The sequence below is a fragment of the Pseudoliparis swirei genome, chromosome 13 (assembly GCF_029220125.1).
Source record: "Pseudoliparis swirei isolate HS2019 ecotype Mariana Trench chromosome 13, NWPU_hadal_v1, whole genome shotgun sequence".
Lineage (NCBI taxonomy): Eukaryota > Metazoa > Chordata > Actinopteri > Perciformes > Liparidae > Pseudoliparis > Pseudoliparis swirei.
The window spans coordinates 19841651-19865781 of record NC_079400.1 but is presented as its reverse complement, the minus strand read 5'-3'; the positions used below and the strand labels follow the sequence as shown (position 1 = coordinate 19865781).

The 24131-nt window shown below is 44.0% G+C and overlaps 2 protein-coding genes across 7 annotated transcripts; one reads left to right on the top strand and one right to left on the bottom strand.

Annotated features, from left to right (window-relative positions):
• Positions 1 to 885: 885 nt before the first annotated feature.
• On the top strand, positions 886 to 12907 carry LOC130203714 (somatostatin receptor type 2-like). Of its 6 annotated transcripts, XM_056430083.1 has the most exons (6): positions 886 to 1415; positions 2957 to 3344; positions 6341 to 6482; positions 6591 to 7278; positions 8176 to 8501; positions 9589 to 12907. In XM_056430083.1, the coding sequence occupies exons 4-6, from the start codon at positions 6891 to 6893 to the stop codon at positions 10018 to 10020; spliced, it is 1146 nt and encodes a 381-aa protein (XP_056286058.1). In that variant the 5' UTR covers positions 886 to 1415; positions 2957 to 3344; positions 6341 to 6482; positions 6591 to 6890; the 3' UTR covers positions 10021 to 12907. The 6 variants fall into 6 exon arrangements, with proteins under 6 accessions (XP_056286058.1, XP_056286059.1, XP_056286055.1 ...); XM_056430084.1 differs by lacking the exon at positions 6341 to 6482 and having other exon boundaries at positions 2957 to 3280; positions 6614 to 7278; XM_056430080.1 differs by lacking the exon at positions 6341 to 6482.
• A 2116-nt stretch (positions 12908 to 15023) lies between these two features.
• Positions 15024 to 23222, bottom strand: cops3 (COP9 signalosome subunit 3). Its single transcript, XM_056430004.1, has 12 exons — positions 23047 to 23222; positions 21999 to 22128; positions 21413 to 21525; positions 20415 to 20464; positions 19406 to 19498; positions 18725 to 18904; positions 18508 to 18648; positions 16932 to 17105; positions 16283 to 16369; positions 16054 to 16167; positions 15895 to 15975; positions 15024 to 15794 (listed from the first exon to the last, which is right to left on the bottom strand). Exons 1-12 carry the CDS (start codon positions 23099 to 23101, stop codon positions 15741 to 15743), a joined length of 1272 nt encoding a protein of 423 aa, XP_056285979.1. The 5' UTR covers positions 23102 to 23222; the 3' UTR covers positions 15024 to 15740.
• Positions 23223 to 24131: the final 909 nt, after the last annotated feature.

Below are 24131 nucleotides of genomic sequence, written 5' to 3'. Positions count from 1 at the left end.
ATGGATATGGAGATGGAGAGGGAGATGGAGCTGGAGATGGAGATGGAGATGGAGATGGAGATGGAGATAGAGATGGAGATGCTGATGGAGCTGGAGATGGAGATGGAGATGGAGCTGGAGATGGAGATGGAGATGGAGATGGAGCTGGAGCTGGAGATGGTGATGGAGCTGGAGATGGAGATGGAGCTGGAGATGGAGATGGAGCTGGAGATGGAGATGGAGATGGTGATGGAGCTGGAGATGGAGATGGAGAGGGAGATGGAGATGGAGCTGGAGATGGAGATGGAGATGGAGATGGAGAGGGAGAGGGAGATGGAGCTGGAGATGGAGATGGTGATGGAGCTGGAGATGGAGATGGTGATGGAGATGGAGATGGAGATGGCGAGGGAGATGGTGTTTGTGAAGCCGGTGGCTAAAGAGGATAACATGTGACGGCATGGCAGGCGTCGGAGGGTGTGGGGGGGGGGGGTTCACTCCCTCCAGTAGCACCCCGTCCACGAGGCGATACGTCAGCGGTCCTGGACCAGTTCAAACCGGATTTGCCGGGGTCAAAAGTTCACAATACAAGAACTCGATCATAGTCGAGGGAAAGAAAAGTCCCGTCTGTGTTGGTTCCAGGAGGCATGTCGGTGTGTATCAGAGTATAAAGTAAACTATAGAAGTCTCAATCCCTCACGCCTTATCTTCATGGACCTTTACCCTAAACTATATTTCGTGTTGACTTACGCCGGGGTCAGAGTTGAGGGGCGAGCGGAGCCGTTGACCGCTGACGTCCAGAGCGATGTGGTAACACGGCGCTCTGTTGACTCGCTCGACGCTGTTTCAGGCAAATAAACACTGAGAAACGTCTATGAACCATGAAGACGAGGGTGTCCACCATCGACGTGTCAAAGCAACACTTTGATGCTGCTGGAACGCTCATTTAGCCGTCACTTAAAAAGACTCCACGCGGCCGCGTGCAGCGCTCAGTGACGCACCTCCAACCAGCAAACACACCTGAACCCTCCTGACCCCCACTGGGGTCACGAGGGTGGGGGAATTCTGCACTGACGATGCCACGGAGCCTTGTTTACTCTCTCTCACACACACACACACACACACACACAGATACATTAATCTTTTGATATCAGGACGACAGCTGCTCCGTAATAATAGAAGCACTTCTGTCGGGACGCTCAGCGGCAGGACATGTTCTCACGGAGAGGTCGTGGAGGATGCCCGCCATCTGCACTTCATCACTCCTCCTCCATGAAGACATAAAGGAGCTCCATCCTTCAGGTCTCAGTGTAATTCTCTGTTCGGCTGACAGGAACGTGACCCTTGCGGTTGGAAGGCCCGGATGGTTCCGTGAGGCTCTCTGCGGGAACACAGCGACCTCAACGTGCCTTGAAGACAACATCGGGCTGGAAGTTCAGGTAGAGGCGGAGAACACGTTGGACAGCTGCGTGGCTGACAGTTTGCAGCAATATATATATATATATATATATATTAGTGCTGTGAAAAATAACGCGTTAACTCAGTTTATTCAATTACAGGTTTAACTAGTTAATTATTTTTAACGCATTTAACGCATGCGCAGAATGAGCTTCCAATCCGTCTGTTGTTGGTCGTCGGGACGAAAAAAAAGTAACTTGCAAAATGAGCTTCCAATCCACCACTTCAATCTGAACTCTGTCCGCTCTCATGCAGACGGTCTGTTCATCGGTAATGATCCTTCCGCAGGTTCACCTACGGAAACCTTGTTACGACTTCTACTTCCTGTAGATCAGGGTCTCAACACGTCGATCGCGACCTGCCAGTCGATCGCGGCGTAGTGTCGGTAGATCGCATGACATTAAAGAGATTGGCCCGCCCCCTGACATGTTCTCTAGAGCACGTCTTTGTTCTTTTATTAAACTAAACGTCTGTTGTTGATCGTATCTCCACAGCAGCATGTCATTTCTGTCTCTTCGCGTTGCGTTAACACTTATCGATCTCCGTCTCGCGCGCCACAGAGCTCCGTGCGCGCATCGGGACCGAGCAAAAAAAAAGTAACTTGTCAATCTGTCCACCTGTCCGGGCCGGTGAGGTTTCAGCTTTGCAGCGGTGTCCCCGCCGTCCCTTTCATCACGGCCCAGTTCATGAAGAAAACCCACAGTCAGTTTGCCTCAGCAGCTGCTAGAGGAAGACTAGAGGCCTTTAGATTGTATCATGGTGGAGTTAATGGTTGACAAACAAGAGAAACATGTTCTGTTTAACCCTCCTGTTACCTTTACATTTACTAACATATTTTACCCTCGGGGTCAATTTGACCCCAGCAATTAAAACCTCCAGAAAATTAATAGAATTAATATTGCTTCCCAAGTTTAAGTGTGAGGTACTTTACGTTTGTTTGTTGACTACCTAAATAGCCCTTTAAATAAATAAAAAAGTTGATATTTCTTATATGTTTGACACAGTGAAAAACAGCCTGGGGTCAAATTGACCCCAAAGAACACCGACATTAAACATTGAATGGGATCAAATTGACCCGAAAGGTAACAGGAGGGTTAAACATTCTGTTTAGGATGAAGATGTATTAATGTTCCATATGGATGAAAACTGCTAAATAACTGCTGAGTTGCAGCACCATTGTATAGAAGAATGTATAAATGTATATATCCGTCTTTTGTCATAAATCTCTATGTTCTCACAAAATATACCGAGAATATCGGTAATATGTGATTAATCATGATTAATCCACAAAAACCTGTGATTAACCCGATTAAAAATTTTAATCGTTTCACAGCCCTAATATATATATATTATATGTATGAAAAAAACACATGGCACCAGAAAATAGGACCAACTCTGCATGACTCCAAATCCGCCAGAGTGACGCGCTCAAGGTCTCCACTGATCTGCCGCTCAGACTCTCTCTCTCTCTCTCTCTCTCTCTCCCAACCACTCTCTCTCTCTGTCTCTCTCTCTGCCACAGGGGATTCGCTGCCAAGTCTTTCTCCGTGGACGCACAACGCACTGAGAGCGCGCCGCGGCTTTTTTCCCCTTCCTTTTTTCTTCTTCTTCGTCTTCTTTTTCTTCTTCTTCTTCTTCTTCTTCTTCAAATCAAAGTTCGTTTTAAAAATTTTTTTTACAAACGTGGATTATTTCGTAGAGGTGGGTAGAAAAAGAATAAGAATAAGAGACGTCGTAGAACCACGCGCTGTGACGGAGGTGGCGAGTGGGCGTCGTGCGTAATACCCGCGGAGCAGGTGGATGGAGAGGCTGGCACGCGCCACGCAGACCGGACTCCATGTTCCCCGTGAGTGACTCTGTGGCACGATGGACTTGAAATGAAGAGGACGTTTCCTGTGTTCTATTCTAAAGTAAGTGACGCTATATTTGTCGTTTTGCGCACTTTGAATGAACCTGCTCATGTGTGAAGGTGTGCTCGTCTCTCGGCATGTATGAGATGTGTTGTCCTGCCAGTCGCTATAGAGGAGGGGAATTACCCACAGTGGAGAAACAGGGAGAGCGTGTAAGGATGTGTGCGCGCGAGTGTCCTTCCATCAGGAGGTCGCGGGTTGGACCCGCTGGTCTCCTCTGGAGCTGGACGTGCCTCGCGCGAGGCTGCTGCCGTTTCCCCGGCAGCCCACCTCGACCCCCATCCTGCAGTTTGAGCTGCGATGCATATTCACTCTATTATATCACATATCACTCTATCATATATCACTCTATCATATATCACTCTATCATATCATACAGGACTGTCTCAGAAAATTAGAATATTGTGATAAAGTTCTTTATTTTCTGTAATGCAATTTAAAAAACAAAAATGTCATGCATTCTGGATTCATTACAAATCAACTGAAATATTGCAAGCCTTTTATTTTTTTAATATTGCTGATTATGGCTTACAGCTTAAGAAAACTCTAAAATCCTATCTCATAAAATTTTAATATTTCCTCAGACCAAGTAAAAAAAAAGATTTATAACAGCTGAGTGTTTGTCAAGGCTCAGGAAACCCTTGCAGGTGTTTCGAGTTAATTAGACAATTCAAGTGATTTGTTTAATACCCTACTAGTATACTTTTTCATGATATTCTAATATTTAGAGATAGGATATTTGAGTTTTCTTAAGCTGTAAGCCATAATCAGCAATAAATCAGAATAAAAGGCTTGCAATATTTCAGTTGATTTGTAATGAATCCAGAATGCATGACATTTTTGTTTTTTTAATTGCATTACAGAAAATAAAGAACTTCATCACAATATTCTAATTTTCTGAGACAGTCCTGTATATCACTCTATCATATATCACTCTATATATCACTCTATCATATATCACTCTATCATATCATATATCACTCTATCATATCACATATCTCTTATATTCACTCTAACCCTATCATATCATATCAAATAGCATATCTCATATCACTCTATCATATCACATATATCATCACTCTATCATATCTCATATATTCACTCTATCATATCTCATACATTCACTCTATCATATCACTCTATCATATCTCATATATTCACTCTCATATCACTCTATCATATCTCATATATTCACTCTATCATATCTCATATATTCACTCTATCATATCACTCTATCATATCTCATATCTTCACTTATCCCTGTGAGCTCGTTGAGACGTTTCCACTGCACAAGTTTTAATAGACAAAGAAAAGAAAAAACAATGCAGTCTTTCATAACACAATTACTTTGCCGGATGATTAAAGATGGTATCACATCATATGACTATTATATCACACTGCCCCCCCCCCCCCCCGCTAGGAAATAACACTACGAACCTTAAAAACTATTGTTTTATCATTCGTGCAGATTGAATCTCTCTCTCTCTCTCTCTCTCTCTCTTAATTCCTTTATATTGTTGTATTATGTGTTTTTCTTTATTTTCAGTAATAACAGTTCGGTCTAATTACACAGAGTCTATAAAAAAAATAGTTTTTACAGTGCACGGCCATTCCTGCACTCTTCCACCATAACATTCTAAATCCCCCAGCAGTGACGTCATAATGATGCAACTTTCTTTCTGAAAGAAGCTTGGACATCATTTTGGCCTCGAACGGTTCGGAGCTCTGATGCCGGCTGATGAGTGTGTGTGTGCAGCCGGCTGATGAGTGTGAGTGTGCAGCCGGCTGATGAGTGTGAGTGTGCAGCCGGCTGATGAGTGTGTGTGCAGCCGGCTGATGAGTGTGAGTGTGCAGCCGGCTGATGAGTGTGAGTGTGCAGCCGGCTGATGAGTGTGAGTGTGCAGCCGGCTGATGAGTGTGTGTGTGCAGCCGGCTGATGAGTGTGAATGTGCAGCCGGCTGATGAGTGTGTGTGTGTGCAGCCGGCTGATGAGTGTGTGTGTGTGCAGCCGGCTGATGAGTGTGTGTGTGTGCAGCCGGCTGATGAGTGTGTGTGTGTGTGTGCAGCCGGCTGATGAATGTGAGTGTGTGCAGCCGGCTGATGAGTGTGTGTGTGCAGCCGGCTGATGAATGTGAGTGTGTGCAGCCGGCTGATGAGTGTGTGTGTGTGCAGCCGGCTGATGAGTGTGAGTGTGCAGCCGGCTGATGAGTGTGTGTGTGCAGCCGGCTGATGAGTGTGAGTGTGCAGCCGGCTGATGAGTGTGTGTGTGTGCAGCCGGCTGATGAATGTGAGTGTGCAGCCGGCTGATGAGTGTGTGTGTGTGCAGCCGGCTGATGAGTGTGTGTGCAGCCGTGCACGCTGCCAGACACACAGCGCTGACCAGTGAGTCGACATAATCACTGACAATTATTATGTTTTAAAAGATCGTTTTAGTATTTTCATTGAATATGTTGTGGATGACACACAGGTCAATATCCCCCCCCCCCTGCAGTGGTCTCTAACCTATGCACGCACACACATTCACCACGCAGACTCGTCCCCGGTGACGAACCCCGCCCGACGACATCCCATAATCTCTTGTGATTCGGGTCAATCTGTCGCTGCGGGGACAGAGTGAGTGATCCGGCCCCGGGGCCACAGCTGTTTGTCCCCGATCGATTGAATAAACATTTGTCTTCTGGCGCTCTCGCTCGGGCGTACCTTTTTTTCTTCTTCTTCTTTTGCATGTATGCATACACACACGTACACACACGTACACACACACACACACATACACACACGTACACACACACACACACATACACACACGTACACACACACACACACACGTACACACACGTACACACGTACACACACATACACACACGTACACACACACACATACACACACGTACACACACACACACACACGTACACACACACACACACATACACACACGTACACACACTCCTGACCTGGACTACTTGACTCTATGTAGCGTCGGTTTGATTTACAGCAGCAACAAACAAGAAAAGAAGAGCAATAGGACCGGATGAGATGCTGCCGTGATGTTGAAATGTGGCCCCCCCCCCGCCCCCCCCCCCCATGTGTCTGGAGAATATTTGCCACGTTCCTCTGATGGGAGACCTGAAAGCTGAGTTATGTCATGTGACCTCGTGACTGCTGCCACGGAGCTCAAAGGAACATTGATATATTTTTTGAAGCGATCGTCAAACTTACAATTCTCTCTCTCTCTCTCTCCATAGATCTATCTTCTGTTTCTCTACAGCTAGGATGTGATACTCGAGGTTCCACATTAATGACCCCCAAACCCTTTGACCCCCTCAAAAGTGTCCAACCCCTGCGTTGAGCTCCCAGCGTGAGGTCCCTTTGCTCCCGTCCCAACGGTCTCCCACGGTAACGCGAGTGCTTTGGAACATATGATCTCAAACCCGATCGCATCGACCTCCATCCCGACTTCCTTTAAGAGTTACATCTCGACCCGTTGCCATCTTTAGACCCTTGGAACCCTCTGATAGCCTAAGCCCCGCCCCCTCTCCGCCATCATGGCCTTGGATCAGTGGCCCTTCCTCACGACCCCCCTGAACATCTCCCTCCCCGAGCCCCTGCTGTACGACAGCTACATCCAGGGCAACGAGTCCGACCTGGACCTGAACATCTCCAAGACCAGGGAGCACCACCAGGACAAGACCAGCTCCATGGTGATCACCTTCATCTACATCGTGGTGTGCGGCGTGGGGCTGTGCGGCAACGCGCTGGTCATCTACGTCATCCTGCGCTACGCCAAGATGAAGACGGTGACCAACATCTACATCCTGAACCTGGCGGTGGCGGACGTCCTGTGCATGATGAGCCTGCCGTTCATCGCCCTGCAGCTGGCGCTGGTGCACTGGCCCTTCGGAGAGGTGCTGTGCAGGTTGATCATGACCGTGGGTAGGTGTGAGGAAGCGGATGAGCTCAAGGTGCATCCTGGGAAAAGGATTGACTCAAGGTTTTTTCAGAGAGGCAAAATAAATAGGTTTTGGTCTTTCTCCAGAGGGAAATTATTCATAAAAATGTTGAGTCGGACGATAGGAGTCTTAAGTCTTAGCTAAGCCATCTTTAAATAAGCTTGTCTTCCCACATACTGCTTCATTAAATAAGTATAGCAGTGTTGCATTCAAGACCATCCAAACCAGGACCAAGACCTGAGGGTATCAGACCGAGAAAGGACTCTAGCCCTTCAAGACTTTGAAGGGCTAGAGAGAGAGCAAGACCGAGTCAGGGGCCTCGACTCAGTCGAGACCAGATAAAATGTGGAATGTCTTTGAAAGATTGACATTCCAACAAAAAAACGTTTAACCCCTCGGTCGTTGGTTCAAAATCTTAAATTCGGACAATCTTAAAGGTTCCACATTTTGGGGAATGGTCTTAGCTAAGCCGACTGTCTCCAGGCTCGCGGCTTCATCTTTAAATAAGCTTGTCTTGCTGCTTCATTTAGTAAGTGTAGCAGTGTTGCATTCAAGACCATCCAAACCAGGACCAAGACCTGAGGGTATTGAGACCGAGAAAGGACTCTAGCCCTTCAAGACTTTGAAGGGCTAGAGAGCAAGACCGAGCTCAGAGGTCTCGACTTGGTCAAGACCAGATAAAATGTGGAATGTCTTTTGAAAAGATCGACATTCCAACAAAAACACCCTCAAAAAGGTGTTGAGAACTCTGAGGGTGTCTAGATATTTAGACTCTGACTGTCTTTCTGACGGCCGTCGTTATCCTCGCTACACCTCACGTTTCAATGCCGGTCTCACTTGATCCACAGCTTCGTTGCACGTTCCTCTCTCCCCTCCCCAGACTCCCTCAATCAGTTCACCAGCATCTTCTGTCTGATGGTGATGAGCATCGATCGGTACCTGGCCGTGGTCCACCCGATCAAGTCCACGAGATGGCGGAAGCCCCGCGTGGCCAAGCTCATCAACCTGTCGGTGTGGGGCGTGTCCCTGTTGGTCATCCTACCCACGCTGATCTTCAGTGGCCTCAACAAGGTGCCCGTGTGTGGCATCGTGTGGCCGGAGCCCCAAGACGTCTACTACACGGCCTTCATCATCTACACCTTCTTCATCGGGTTCTTCTTGCCGCTGACGGTCATCTGTCTGTGCTACATGTTCATCATCGTCAAGGTGAGAGCCCGCCTCCACACGGGGCGCTGTGATAGGCCAACGAGATGCTTGTATCGCTGGCTACAAGACTAAGACGTTGATTAAACACACAGAAATATAAGGGTTCTTAAATGGTTCTTTAAAGGCTTTGTGGTTCTAGGAACCATCACCTACTGAGGAACCATTCTCTCTTTTGAGGCACCATTAAAAACTCTTTAAGGAAATGGTTCTTTAAAGAACTCTGGTTTAAAAGGTTTTTTGTGGAACTAGAAATGGTGCCTTAAAGAACCATGTTTTAAAGGTTCTTTGAGGCATCTTTTTTACTCTTTTTAAAAAAATGTTCTTTAAGAACCCTAGTTTGAAAGGTTCTTTGTGGGACCCAGAATGGTGCCTTAAAGAACCATTAAAGGTTCTTTGAGACACCTTTATAGGTTCTTTGACAAACTCTTTAAGGAAATGGTTCTTTAAAGAACTCTGGTTTAAAAGGTTTTTTGTGGAACTAGAAATGGTGCCTTAAAGAACCATGTTTTAAAGGTTCTTTGAGGCATCTTTATAGGTTCTTTTAATAACTCTTTAATGAAATGGTTCTTTAAAGAACCCTAGTTTGAAAGGTTCTTTGTGGAACCAGAAATGGTGCCTTAAAGAACCATTTTTTAAGGTTCTTTGAGGCACCTTTATAGGTTCTTTGAAGAACTCTTTAAGGAAATGGTTCTTTAAAGAACCCTGGTTCGAAAGGTTCTTGATGGAACCAGAAATGGTGCCTTAAAGAACCTTGTTTTGGAGGTTCATTGAGGAACCTTTATGGGTTCTTTAAGGAACTCTTTAAGGTAATGGTTCTTTAAAGAACCCTAGTTCGAAAGGTTCTTTGTGGAACCATAAATGGTGCCTTAAAGAACCTTGTTTTGGAGGTTCATTGAGGAACCTTTATGGGTTCTTTAAGGAACTCTTTAAGGTAATGGTTCTTTAAAGAACCCTAGTTCGAAAGGTTCTTTGTGGAACCAGAAATGGTGCCTTAAAGAACCTTGTTTTAAAGGTTCTTTGAGGCATCTTTATAGGTTTGTTGAAGAACTCTTTAAGGAAATGGTTCAAGCCGCTCTTCCTCTGCCAGGTGAAGTCCTCCGGGATGCGGGTCGGTTCCACCAAGCGTAAGCGCTCCGAGCGGAAGGTGACGCGGATGGTGTCCATCGTGGTGGCGGTCTTCGTCCTCTGCTGGCTGCCTTTCTACGTCTTCAACGTCACCTCCGTCGCCAGCTCCATCAACCCCACCTCCGCCGTGAAGAGCACCTTTGACTTCGTGGTGGTGCTGGGCTACGCCAACAGCTGCGCCAACCCCATCCTGTACGCCTTCCTGTCGGACAACTTCAAGAAGAGCTTCCAGAACGTCCTGTGCCTGAAGAAGGTGGCGGGCCTGGACGAGACCGAGCGCAGCGACAGCCGGGCGGACCGCAGCCGGATGGCCCACGACGCCTCGATCATCAACGCCAACTTGGAGGCTCACAACGCCGCCCTGCTCAACGGCGAGCTGCAGACCAGCATCTGAAGGCGAAGGCGGACACGTCCAGAGGAGGCCGAGGGAGGCGGGGCTTGTGGCGCTTGTGGCTTGTGGACTGATGAGCCGGCTGCACAGAGCTACTGACCCCTGTCCAAAGATCGAGGGGCTGGAGGATGAGTCAGCTGCTGCTCATGGACATGGACACGAGAGAAGACGATTACCTGAAGGCGGTTCAGAGGTCAGCAACACTACATGAACCTCTTGATGTGGGCCGATGAGGCAACCGGAGCCGGTTCCACCCCCGAGGCGGCGCAAGAAACTGCGTTCAAACAAACGTGATGAATACGAATGTTGTTCTTGCCTGTCAGCTCCAGGGGTTTCTATCGAGTTTTCGTCAACAACAAAAAATCGAATAACAACAAGACTCAGGAGAATGGACCGCTGTGGACATCCAGAGAGCCAGATCCGAGGGGATTGAGCACTCCTCCGGTTCCGGATTGATTTCTACGAACGTGGAAATACTGCTTGAGAAGTCAGCCCAAAAAAACCCAAAAAAACGCCAAGCACTGTTATTCCATGGAGACTTTGAAAGACACACAATCAGAAGCCAACAAGCCAGGGTGAACATCTTCATCGTCATGTGTTATTCACACCAGCTGACTCCGTCAACCAAGCAAACCAGAAACATGGCAAAGACCACGGAGGACGCTCTTTGGATCCCCAAACCCCTCGAAGTGAACATCCGGGATTATGGATGGAAGCTGAAGGATGCGGGGAAACCCCCTCGGCGGGCCGCTGTGACCTTTCTCCCTTTCACACGGCTTTGACATGTATAGCCTTCACAATGGTTTCCATCCAACTCCACTGTATTATTGTAATGTATTAGTGTAATTATTTGTGCAACCCATCATATGTACGTGATACTGGGCCTGAACAGTATCCCTGCGTAAGTAAAGGGCCCATGTTCTGCTTGTGAAGTGCTGTGTTTGGAAGGAATATGTGTCATGTAGTTAGAGAGGGAGGGGGGGGGGGGGTGGAGATACATAAAAGGAGATTTAGATTATTTATTCTTGGCTTTAACGTGTGTGTGTGTGTGTGTGTACCGTATCTACTGAGAACACGACACGAGAAAAACAAAGAGCTCAACCTGCATCAATATACAACTATGGATCCTATCTTTCCCAAGATGCACCTGGAGAGTATCTTCTGTCAGACCCTCCCAGTCTGTTAAATGCAGACGTCTTACGCCACACTATTGGTACTTTTAAATATATATATATATATATATATATATATATATATATATACATATATATATGTATATATACATATATATATATATACACATATATATATATATGTATATGTATATATATATATACATATACATATGTATATGTATATATATATATGTATATACTGGTGTAACTCGATACACAGAGTCTTTACGGCCGGACTCATCACACATATCAACAAACAATATCAAGGGCACTTATTGTTGAAATATGAATTGTATGCCAGTGTGATAACGCACCTTTAACCTGTCAGGTGACCTTTAACCTGTCAGGTGACCTTTAACCTGTCAGGTGACCTGGACTCAATGCATCCAACGACTCTCGTGACATCATGGCTCTGGATTACCGCGTTTAGTTTCCCTTTAGTTCACCGCTCGGTTCATATTGAAACGTCTCCATGGCGACCCAGTGGACCGAGTAGTGACGCCATCACAGCACCAAAGACTTCAACGGGCTCATTGGGCCTCATGACCTCTGAGTGACCCTGAGATATGCTTTATCATTCTGTGTATCTGTCTGCACCAGAGCTATTTATATCTCCATCCTCTTTATCTCCATCCTCTAAATCTCCATCCTCTATATCTCGATATGAACACAACGTTCATTTTGGGACGGGCTAGAGCGTGCGCCTCCCTTTGGAGGCTCCGTTCAACGTGGACTGTGGACTTGTGGTTCCTTCTGCTGTTTGTGTCTCTCAACCAAAAGCAGGTGGCGCACGCTGACCGGGCGGCCATCTTCTTCTTTAGCAAGACATACGCTCAGAAAAAGAAAAGAAAAAGGTACTTTTGGGTTCAGATCGGCAACAACGAACGCAACTCCTGTAACTGTTGTTGTTGTTGTTGTGTGTTGTTAAAATGATTTATACGATACACATTTCACATCATCTGAACTCCACATTTCAGCTCCGGATGTGTTTTTATGTTCAGTGACTTTTCTCTATGTGCCTTTCAACTTCTTGTAAAACGATGAAATCAACGAACAGCAAAACGCCATCGGCCCAACGAACCAAAGGCACCGTGCGTCACGGAGAGTTTTCACTTCGATATTCCCCCAGATTATATATCTTGTGTTTTTTGTGTGGTGTATAATGTCATAATGTCAGATGTTAATGTGTGACTGTCCTAGAATAATCATGTGATCATTGATTGTAACGGACACTCCGATGTCCTCGTGTCTGCGATTAAAAAGCGGGGATGTGCAGACGTAGCTTTTGTAGGAATGCAGCCCCTGGAGGAACTCCAAAATGTGATCCCTGAACACACCACAGCAGAATACACTGTGATGTATACAGATGGTACCCGAGGGGACACTGTGAATTCCAGCATTTCTCCCGGGGCAGTGAACTCCCCACGCAGAACGCTTACATCTCATCAATTATTACGACACTATAAATATACACGACATCGCCGGAGGGACGACGCCGACGAGAGGAGAACGTATAACGAGTTCAGCACCAAAAAAAATCATATTTTTGACGTTTTAAGCATTTTGTCTGTCGGCTTCTTGTTTTTAGTTTTTAGTTTTTTGAGAAACGAGACTTTTGATTGGCTCACGTTTCAGACCCGGAGGTCGCCGCCTGCCTGGGGGTCAAGTGGTTGTGTTTAGACGGGTTCAAGAGGATTAAAGTTATTATAAGATGACGCCTGCAGACTGTTCTCATCTTTACTTACGCTGCAATTAAATATTGTAAGCGTTGAGTTGCTGATTAGCAAATGAAAAGTTGTCGAGTTAAAAGCAGAAAGAATTAAAGACGTCTAAGACAATTACCAGTACTTCAATAACTGCATTTCAATTTTAGTTAATAATAATAATAATAATAATAATAATGAACATTTTATTTATAAGGTGCCTTTCAAGGCACTTAAGGTTAAGAACTTAAACAGTTAAATAAAGGCTGTTAAAACAATAGTTACATAAAAAATGTTTAAACAATAGTTACATAAATAATGTTTAAACAATAGTTACATAAATAATCTTTAAACAACAGTTTAATCAATATTGTTTAAACAATAGTTACATAAATGATGTTTCAACAATAGTTAAATAAATGATGTTTAAATAATAGTTAAATAAATGATGTTTAAACAAGTTAAATAAATAATGTTTAAACAATAGTTAAATAAAGGCTGTTAAAACAATAGTTCAATAAATAATGTTTAGACAATAGTTCAATAAATGATGTTTAAACAATAGTTACATAAATAATGTTTAAACAATAGTTAAATAAAGGCTGTTAAAACAATAGTTACATAAATGATGTTTAAACAATAGTTAAATAAATAATGTTTAAACAATAGTTACATAAATAATGTTGAAACAATAGTTATATAAATGATGTTTAAACAATAGTTATATAAATGAAGTTTAAATAATAGTTAAATAAATAATGTTTAAACAATAGTTAAATAAATAATGTTTAAACAATAGTTAAGAATGTGAGCGTTAACAGATTTAATTATGTTAAAAACTCCCGTTTGACTCCAGCTGCTGATCATCTTACAGAAGTGTGGGCGTCCATTATTATTTATTTATTTAAGGGATGTCGGTCCTCTTCACTGAACGAGCGTCGGCGTGAAGCAGATCCCCAGCTGGAGAAATCTCACGGTTACGAAACAGACTTTACACGTTCAGAAGATCCAACGCCGCAGAGAACAAGTGGAGGTTTTAGTTTTCTAAGCTAACGATTTGTCATTTTGGGCTGCCGCCATCTTTTTGCAAGAGAGGGAGGGACAACCAAGTGATGAATTAAGACATTTACAGGCGACCAACATATTAGGATTAACTTTCATGAAGCGAGATCACAAGGTAGTCCCGCCCCCCTGAACTGAATTTAAACTCAAGATGACTGAAGTGAGAAGTAGAGTCATCTCTCCTCGACTTCGATACCATCTGCCTTCCTTTTTCCTTTTTCTGTAGCTAGATGAGTCGCCCCCTGGTGGCAATTAGAGAGAATGCAGGATTAAAGCACTTAAAGCAGAATTTGGGGATAATTCTCGTTACGGGGTCTTCACTATGAGCGACCGCTTTAAAATACAAGTAATCATGTGATCCAGTTATTTTATTTTTTTCATTTTTTTAATCAGTTGTTTTAATTACTTAATTGCTCTTTTAATCGGTGGAATTTTTTTTACGTGGTTTTCAAATCCTCATCGGAGGGAGTTGGTCTAATGCATCTGATCGAATACTATATATATATATATAGTAATGGGGGAGAGCTGAAAGTGGAGGAGTCCAGTCTGAAGCCGTTTCCTGGCACTAGTGTCCTGTCTCCATCTGCTGGTGCAATGAGGTAATTACAGTATCGTTGTAGTGCGTGTGACGTAGACACTCTGGTCTGATGCCAGAAAAATATAAAGTATTACACAAAGTATTGTTGTGGTTTGCTCTTTGTACTCCAGTGTGAGTTTATAAAACCGTACAATACATCATTGTTCCCTTTAACTTCTAATTTACCGTTTGGTGCAACTAAAAACTACAAATATTGATCCTTGTTGACGATTTTGGGAAATGCACGTCTTCTGTTGACTCACCTATCGGTTGCCAAATGGCTGATTCAGCACGATTTGGTCGTTTATTTATTTGTTGGTCAGTTGAACTGACTCCCCACCTGCAGCGCCTCTTCTGGGAGCTCCGGACTCTCAACAAACGATCCTGTTTGGATTTAGGTTTAATGTTTAACGCCCGCCGCCGGTTCACTTTAACATGAGGATATTTTCACCCAAAAAAAGAAGGAAAAAAAAGCATGAAACGCAGAGCTATATTCTTAAACAATTTATTATTAACAGATCCACAATCGCAAGGCTCAAGCTCCCAGACATCACGACAGTTTGGTTCCATCTGTTGACGGTTCACCTCTTGTCATAACAAGCTGTCAAATCGGTTTTCTATACAGTGCTCTAGCGACCTCTAGTGGATCCAACCTAAAAAAAAGCAACCCCCTCCCCCCAAAAAAATGAAAGGGAAAAGAAGGAGAAAAGCAGGTCGACCCCTCCTCCGTTGTGCCGGTCCAGGGCGTGTCCATGTGTACGGGGTTGCAGTTCTACATTCTACCCACCAGGTGTGAGGGGGACACGTCACTTCAGTCTTTACAGGTGCAGAATGTGGGGCGTGTTCCTCGGCCATCATGCAGCAACACAAACAGGGAGGTCACTCACACACACGTTTGGAACAAATAAATCCAGTTGTTTTGTTGTTTCTTTACATTTTAATTCTTGTGGTTTGTGTTAAATGAAAGCAGTGGCGCTCCAACCTGAACATTGATAAATAAAACACTGACAAAATTGAGATTTTGCTTTCTTTCCTCTCTGTGAGGACCATTTGTTGACACTGTGAAGAAAGAATAACCAAATTTATCATCATTCCACACACTTAGATGTTCCTTGACCAAAGTCCTTATGCAATAGAATGATTGTTTGTTTTGTGTTTTCCTCGTGTCGGGCGTCTGCAGGTTCCCCCCCGCCCCCCCGAGGCCCCTCAGGAATAACTTGACGTTTTGCTACCGACATCGTCCTCCTGCGATCCCATACTCTGGAAAACACAACGCCAGATGTTCAGATACCAGAGCATGATATGAGCAATAACAATAATAAGGAGGATAACTCCATATTTAGACACTTCGTCGCCTCACCTTCTGCACAAATTGAGGGTTTACTGTGATTTCTTGATCCATGGACTTTAGTTTCTCGTCCAGCTCTATACATTTCAACATCTGGAGGGTGAGAAGAGGACACAGCGTCACTCCTCGGCGTTCCGACAGGACCTCGCGCCGAGAGCCGGACGCACTCACCTCTTGGTCGATTTTGTGGAGCATCGCTGGGTTGTTGTATTTTTCGGGGTTGTCGTGGAAGCAAACCATGCCGTCCTTTTGGTTAATGCTAGCGTAGATCTCGCCATCTTCAATCTGCACAAAGGGAAGGAAATTAGTAGAAAGTCGGATAAAGAAATCAAAGTTCTATGAAATCAGATAATATGAGTGTGAGAGTGAGACACAGAGTGAGAGTGAGAGAGAGACTCACCATGTGTAAGACGTATTTCTCGGCCTCCAGCGGGCCGGACAGCTGCACTCGACTCGCCATGTCTTGCAAAGACAGCGTCAGAAAGGTCTGCGGGAGGAACGGGACACGGAGCTCGGGATTAACGGACAGTAAGATGAAACGATAGCCGGTTCATGCGCGTGCCGACGGGTTCCACCACTTTAAACCAAATCTCCATGACCAGAATAAATCAAATTAAATCTCGGTGCAGACATGAAAAAGTGATAAAATGTGGTTTTTAAACTAACAATGAGAATCCCAAAGCATACGGTATAAAACCTTAAATGACTCGAATGAATGAAGGCGAGTTCACCTGCAGCGAAGAAGAAGGACAGAGGTGGAAAACATGAGGAGGAGGAGGAGGAGGAGAAGACGAAAAAAAAGAAGAAAAAGAAGAAAATGAAGAAGAGAGGTGGAACAGGTGGGGGGAAGAAGAAGAAGAAGAAGAAGAGAGGTGGAACACGTGGGGGGGAGAAGAAAATAACGGAGGTGGAACACGTGGGAAGAAGAAGAAGAAGAAGAAAATAACGGAGGTGGAACACGTGGGAAGAAGAAGAAGAAGAACGGAGGGGGAACACGTGGGAAGAAGGAAAACAAGAACAGGAGGAGGAGGATCAGGGGGAGGAGCCACCTTGGTGAGCCTCTGGATGTTCTTCTTGTAGAGCGAGGACAGGCACTGCTTGACGAGCCCCGCGTTGCTGTCCCTCGTGAAGCCGTCCGTGTGTTTGTTGACGACGCCGCGCAGCTCGGCCGGGTTGTTGGTGGTGTAGACCTGGGCCAGCTCGTGGTACGCGTTGCTCAAGGGCTGCGGGCAGCCGGGAACAAAGGACGAACAAGAGGGGGGGGGGGAAACAACAACGACTTCAACATACGATCAACTGCAGGAGTTCACCCGTCGTCTCCATGACGACATCCATCTCCAGGACGACAGGTGATGGAGACGCTTCATGAAACACGGGCGATTTTTATACCTTCAAAGCCACATGATCCGTTTCATTATTACGTAAAACTAAAGGTCGCTCGGCAACCTGAACACCTGAGTTTTGAGAAGCGATGCAACTCAGATGTTTTAGAGTCTTTCTGTCGTCGATATAAATGTTGATCACCGATCGTTGTGACCTCTGTGTTGAGACGCGGTCCTCACACATGTTGACCGATTGATTTCCAGGACTTTTCCATGAATTTAAACCAAATGTCCATGACCAAACTGAAATCTCGGTTCATACATGAAAAAGTGAGAACATTTAGTATTTAAACTGTGAAATCCAAAGCATACAGTTTACCTTCAATTAAATAAATGGCCAGCGAACTTTCCAGTTACGGTGCGTTCATTTGCAATGCGAAAAAATAAATGAATTGCGCCACCAGTAAGAGAGCGTACGCCGGCTTCTATTTTGAGCGTCTTTCTTTCAAAAACATATTTATTATTTCAAACTCGGCGTAAATGAATATGTGAATAAAACTGACTTTTCCAAAACTTTTGTGATTTAAGTTTTTTTCACTACTTTTCCAGGCCTGGAAATGACCATTTTAAAATTCCATGACTTTTCCAGGTTTTCCATGACCGTACGAATCCTGTAAAAGCACATGTCAGACGGTTCAACTGCCTCCAAGATATATATAATGTTGCCCCTGATATCAAGAGGAGAAGCAACAAAAAATGCCCCATAATTATGATAATTTAATAGTTTTTTGTCGAGTGTGTCCTATCTGTACTAGTTATTAGATAAAATAATCAATAAATATAATTTTGCATTATCAAAAACCAAAGAAATAAGTTACAATTGTTAATAGTGGTTTACAAAATGTAATAACAATAAATAATTACAAAGAAATAAGAATAGCATTGAATAGGATTGTCTGATTTGATTATTAATTTTTCTTGGTTAAAAAAATCTCAGAAAACACTTTGAATCTGTAGACTGCTGCCTAAAAGTCTTATTATTGCCATGTTATGACAATTGCTCATATACAGTAAGCCTAAATAAGTATATTTATTATTTTTTAACAAAGGTTCAATGTTATTTCACAAGATTCAAAAAGTGACACCTAAATAATGTCGATGTCCTGCCTTGATGCAGCCGAGTAAAGAATCGAGATGTGAAAAGCTCTCGTCACGGAGCATCTTGACGGGAGCTTTAGCTTCAAAGCGGCGGTCGTGTCGCTCTGCGTGCTAACGACGCGACGACCTCCTCTCCCGTCCTCACCTTGATGAAGCGCCCGACTATTTGCGAGGTGTACTTGGGCAGCGGCTGCACCTTCCCGTGGAGGATGAGCGACACCAGGATGTATTTCTTGTAGGCTTCCAGCATGATGTGGCTCACCGCCATGGCCGGAGTGGTTATCGCCTGGCAGGAGAACAACAGACACGCTTTTAGAAAAACACGGCGGACACATTGTGCGTGGGAGTATTTCGGGGAGTACCTGTTCATAGAAGTACAACGCCCTCTCAAAGTTTTTGAGGCCCGTGTAGATCATGCCGCCGTAGTAGTAGTAACATAAAAAGTGCTTTGCTTCGTACGCTCCGTTCTCCTTGCAGATGTCCATCATGTCCAATTCCAAGAAGGGCAGGACGGGCTTGAAAGACTTCGCCAACAAGCACAGCTGCAGGGAGACGACAGAGACCACAGAGACGAGGTCAAAAAGGGGCGTGGCCAGTCGACCAATGGGTGTCCAGGACTTCTAACCAAATGTCCATGACCAAACCTTTATGAAATCTCGGCGCATACAAGTGAGAACATGTCGTATTTAAACTAACAATGAGAATCCTAAAGCATACAGTAAACAACCTTAAATGACTCAATCGAATGAGTCTTTTCAGTTACGGTGCGTTCACTTGCAGCGCGGAGAATGTGCGAGTATGAAAGAGCGTATGGCGGCGTCATTCTTTATAAAAAAACATATTAAACATGTAAAACTCAGCGTGGATGCTCATATGAATATAACAACATTTACACGACTTTTCAAAAACGTTGTAGATTTTTTTCTCTCCAGGACTTTTCCAGGCTTGGAAATGAAAAAATTTCAAATTCCAGGACTTCTCCAGGTTTTCCATGAGCGGAGAACCCAACACTCAGGAGGCTGGAGCACCTGGGGAGAGCTCACCTGACACAGGTCGGCATGAACTGAGGTAAGTTGGTTTGTGTTCATCTGCATTTTGTCGATGGCCTGTTTCAGGACGACCACGCCCCGCAGTGGCTGGAGGAGAGGAAGAAGAAAGAAGAAGAGGGAGGAGGTGGAGAAGAAGCAAAAGAAGAAAACGAAGGAGAACAAGAAGAAGAAGAAGATTTAATTAAGTTATACATCTGTGGCTTTACTTTAAAATGCATAAAAAAATATTCAGATCAAAAGGGAAAACATGGAGGCCGCATGGAGACACAGTCGGGACGAATGAGATCAAAATCTGCATTTCTTGTATATCCTCGTGTGTGTGTGTGTGTGGGGGGGGGGATTGCTTTCGCCGCCAAGTGCACTCAACATGAACAATAGTTTCGCTCACTCACAAGCTACAACGTGGAGGAGCGTTACACAATGAGACGTGTTACACAATGAGAGACGTGTTACACAATGAGAGACGTGTTACACAATGAGAGACGTGTTGTTACACGGTGGGACTCACACCACAGAATACATGAAGGCCAACAACAACAACACCAAATTTCCATAACCAAACATTTTGTGAAATCTCGGTGTCGGCATGAATAGGAGAGAAAATGTCGTATTCAAACTAACAATGAGAATTTTAAAGCATTAAAAAAAGACAGCTTTTGGGGTTTCATTTTTTTCCAGGACTTTCCCAGTCCTGGAAAAAAACATTTCCAGATTTTCCATAACCGTATGAACCCTACAGAGTTTAGTGGCGAGCATGTGGCAACTTAAGTAAAAAAAACAAAACATATATATATATATATAATTCTGCCGATTCTTTTTAATAGAGCCGCAAAATACACATTTCACCCAGCATCGGGTTTTTGAACATTTCATACGCTCAATTAGTATTTTTTTTCCACTAAGAATTCCACTTGGTTGTTAAACATCAACATGATGCTGATGAACTTGAGCTGTAGGAAATGAATATTAAACTTTGCCTTCGCCACAGTCAGAGTCATCTCACCTGTTTCCGCTCCACCAGGGCGTTTGTCAACTGGTGGCAAAGACCAGCAACTGAGAGGGAACAGAAGAGGAGGAAGAGGAGGGTCTCCAGTTAGTGGCTCACTCTTTGGGGGCTCGTTGAGCCTGAAGCGATGCTCACGCGTCCGAGCTGCAGCGACACTTCATTGCAAATTACGAATCACAAAAGATATTCCTGGACTCACTTCTGTCCCCGAAAAGGCTCAAGAGTGACTTTTCAGTTAATGTCGAGTACTGAACGTGAGATGAAGAGCATTACAGTCTACATCACAGACAACACAGACGACGCAGCACGTTCTTCTGTCACTCAAAGAACATTCTAGTTGACAAAGCCAGTAAACACGTCGGAAATACACAAGGGCAAAAACAAAACGCCCCCAAGAAATATAATGTTGCCCCTGATGTCAGGAGGCGACAAACGACCCCGTAATGTCCTCTGATAATTATGAACATTTAATAGAATTGTATTTTTGTTCTTTGTTGTGTGTCCTATCTATACTAGGTATGTACACAATAAGTACAATTTTGAATTATAAAAAAAACCTAATAAATAACTTATAATTGTTAATAGTTGTTAAAAAACCATTTAATAAATATAAATAACCACAAAGAAATAAGAATAACAATGAATATGATTGTCTGATTTTTGTTTAAAAAAATCTCAGGAAACACTTTGAATCTGTAGTCTGCTGCCTAAAAGTCTTATTATTGACATTTCTATGGCAATTGCTCATATACTGTAAGCCTAAATAATTAGATTTAATATTTTTTATGTTATTTAAGTTTAAAAAAGTGCCCACAATTTCTTTTTAAATGCCGCTGGATTTCAGTCAGTGGGGGAAAAAACTGCCCCCTAAAAATATGTAAGTATCCTCCCCTGCCAGTATATAATAACTTGTAAAAACATAACAACCACCAACAACGTACAACCACGCTTCCTGAACACCTCCGGGGGGAGACGTCGGGTGAGTCTGGACTTACAAGTGTCGGTTGCATATCTAATGTGCTCCCCGTTGCAAGTACTGATGAAGAGCTGGACCTGGGAGAAGAGCGTCTCAAAGTCAGGGATGTTTGGCATGGAGAACTTCACAAATCTGTAAGGACAGAGGAGGAGGTGAGAGACGACTTCTCAGAGGACCAAAAGAATAACAAACACTCACATTGGTGTTACACGTTTTTAGTTGAGCTCTTCATTATTGGTTGCACACGCAACAGGTAGCTTTGAGCTGCATTGGGTATGAATCAGATGTGCAATGCTCCCTGCTACCGACAGCCTAAAATAATCAAAACATGAGATGAAAACGCAGTAGAAATGTCAGCCTTCATTCCCATGGCAACAAAGTTGTGTCCACCATTATCTCCTCGTTAACCATCTTTCTCCAAGGCTCAACACCCCCTCGCCTCAAAAATAAATACACAATATGACCTTCAACGGACACAACAACACAACGGAATCCCTCGACCCAATTCAGAAGTAAGTGGAGCAGGAGTGAGCGGCGCCTTGAAGGCAGGAGGGAGTCGAGGAACAGCGACAGTGGAAAGAACGAGGAGAGGTCGGGCTACTTACAGCACAGCCAGCACGCCGAGGGAGTGCTCCTGGATGTCCAGGGCCCCCAGCACTGTGTCCAGGTGGGACAGATTTTTGGCCAGCAGCTCCCCACTCTTGTTGATCAACTCGCACAGCTGAGTCATCTGGCCTGGGGGCGAAGGGTCGGGAGAACAGACACTTTAAAATCACCGTGGACACCCTGTTGCATGCTCGTTTGGACACATAGCTCAAAACTAAGATTTCGCAATGCCAAATCCCTTTTGAATGTACTTTTTTTAGGCAAGGCCTGCTGTCTTCTCTGGTTGAATTAGGTTATTACACTGAAATGTAATGTCATTAAGATGCACATTTAAACTGTAGATGGGAATGGCACTGACCATTAGAAACGGCATTGCGACATTCAGTCATCGTGCATGACGAGGTTAACTTCATACAATATAACAAGAGGAGAACACAGCAATACTTTTCCACACAAGTATGCGAGGGCTTTTTTTAATGGTTTTTAGTGGTCGCAAAATTGATAAAATCGCCATTATTCTAGTCCGCGACGGTCAGACTATTCTTCACAAATGTATAAAACAAAATGAAGCATTAAATGCTTTACAACCGCCGTGCTGCCGCTTAGTATTTCAGTATAAATAGGCCGGTCAAGTGTCCTGTCAAGGCCTTGCAAGAGGTAATTAAAGTAGGATTGACAGATGACTTTAAGCCAATCGCATTCGCTAAATCCGATCGCCAGCCAATCGCGTGGGGGCGAGGGCGGGACTACCGGTCGGCAGCCCTGATAAATTATTTTCTAGATCAAAAACAAAAAGTCTTGATTTTGACATTTTCTTCTGATAAACAACCAAGTTCGCGGCTGTCCCAGGCACCAACGAATCTTTTAGCGACACTTTACAGAACTCTCGCCGCTAGAGGAAGTCATTTTTGTGCGGTGTGTTTACATGATAAAGCAAAAAAAGAGGGCTCTGACCAGTTTGGCAGCCTAGCTATCGGCAAGGCATTGGATAGCATATGCTGGCTAACTAGCGAACACTTCCCACTCGAATGAGTTTAGAGACCCTACCTTGAGCGGAGAGCTGCCGCACATTGTTCACAAACTGCTCCAAGGCTGAAGCCATTATTTCTTGGGTCCAAAGTGGAGGTAATTTGCACTGTTTTTCATTCAAACGTCAGAAACAACTCCGTCCGGACTAAGACAGAGGGGCCACACAGCCGCCACTGAAGTAAAGCTATCGCGAGATTGTAAAAAAAACTGAACAGACTGCAACGAGATTTACGAACCAACCGTCGGATTCTTAAAGGGACAGACACACGATGTGCTGAAAGTATTGCAGTACTGTATCATTTTTTTTTCTTCTTTTTTTTCTTCTTTCTTATAAGGAATTTGCAAAATGTTGTTTTTGTCTCATGTGAGAGTCAAGGTACTGCAGTTATCTAATTCTGACCACAATTCTCCCTTTTAGGGAAAAGACAAATACAGGAACTGACGTACAATCTACCGTGTTTTTAACAAAGATGGTATGAAATGCCAGAACTCCTGCTCGTTTACATTTAGTAGATACTTACCATTAACAGCACACTAATTCATTGGTGCCTTTCACTGTGGGAGCCCGACTTCCATACAGTTAAAATGGATTATGTTATCTTTGGTGATACTTAGTGCATGCTTCATATATAATAGCATGTTTTTTCTTTTTGATTGCTGTACCACCATATCTTCCATTGGCTTAGTGTTACTGCAATGTAATGTGCCATTTGTCATCTGTGGCAAATGCAAATGTCTGAACCCGATTTACAATATATGAGGTAGAGCAAAAGAGAAGAGAAAGGGGGGGGGAAATCACTGCTCAAATATATAAAATCAATTACTTTGGCAAATGTTCAGATATCTTGCACTTTATGTTCAGTGTATGGATCCTTCACTTTTTTAGAATAGTCTATTATTTGTAACATGTAGTCAGACATAATAACAATAGTCACAATAGTAATAATACATTTGCAATAATGTGTCAAATGCAAATTGTGCCATACACGATAAAGATATACACTTTCATACAACAAAACGTAGTGAGCCCTCTCTCTTTTCTATAACATATCTTTGCAGCGAAGCACAGCTTGCAGTGTTGCCAGGTCCGCGGTTTTCCCGGG

What these genes read in the sequence shown, in the direction of transcription:
- LOC130203714 (XM_056430085.1), top strand. Translation starts at nt 6,891, where the DNA reads ATGGCCTTGGATCAGTGGCCCTTCCTCACGACCCCCCTGAACATCTCC. An exon ending in CAGGTTGATCATGACCGTGG is followed by an intron (nt 7,279 to 8,175) that starts GTAGGTGTGAGG and finishes TCCCCTCCCCAG; the next exon opens with ACTCCCTCAATCAGTTCACC. An exon ending in ACATGTTCATCATCGTCAAG is followed by an intron (nt 8,502 to 9,588) that starts GTGAGAGCCCGC and finishes TTCCTCTGCCAG; the next exon opens with GTGAAGTCCTCCGGGATGCG.
- cops3 (XM_056430004.1), bottom strand. Translation starts at nt 23,101, where the DNA reads ATGGCTTCAGCCTTGGAGCAGTTTGTGAACAATGTGCGGCAGCTCTCC. An exon ending in CCCTGGTGGAGCGGAAACAG is followed by an intron (nt 19,499 to 20,414) that starts GTGAGATGACTC and finishes CCTCTCCTCCAG; the next exon opens with CCACTGCGGGGCGTGGTCGT. An exon ending in TCCACAAAATCGACCAAGAG is followed by an intron (nt 15,976 to 16,053) that starts GTGAGTGCGTCC and finishes CTCACCCTCCAG; the next exon opens with ATGTTGAAATGTATAGAGCT.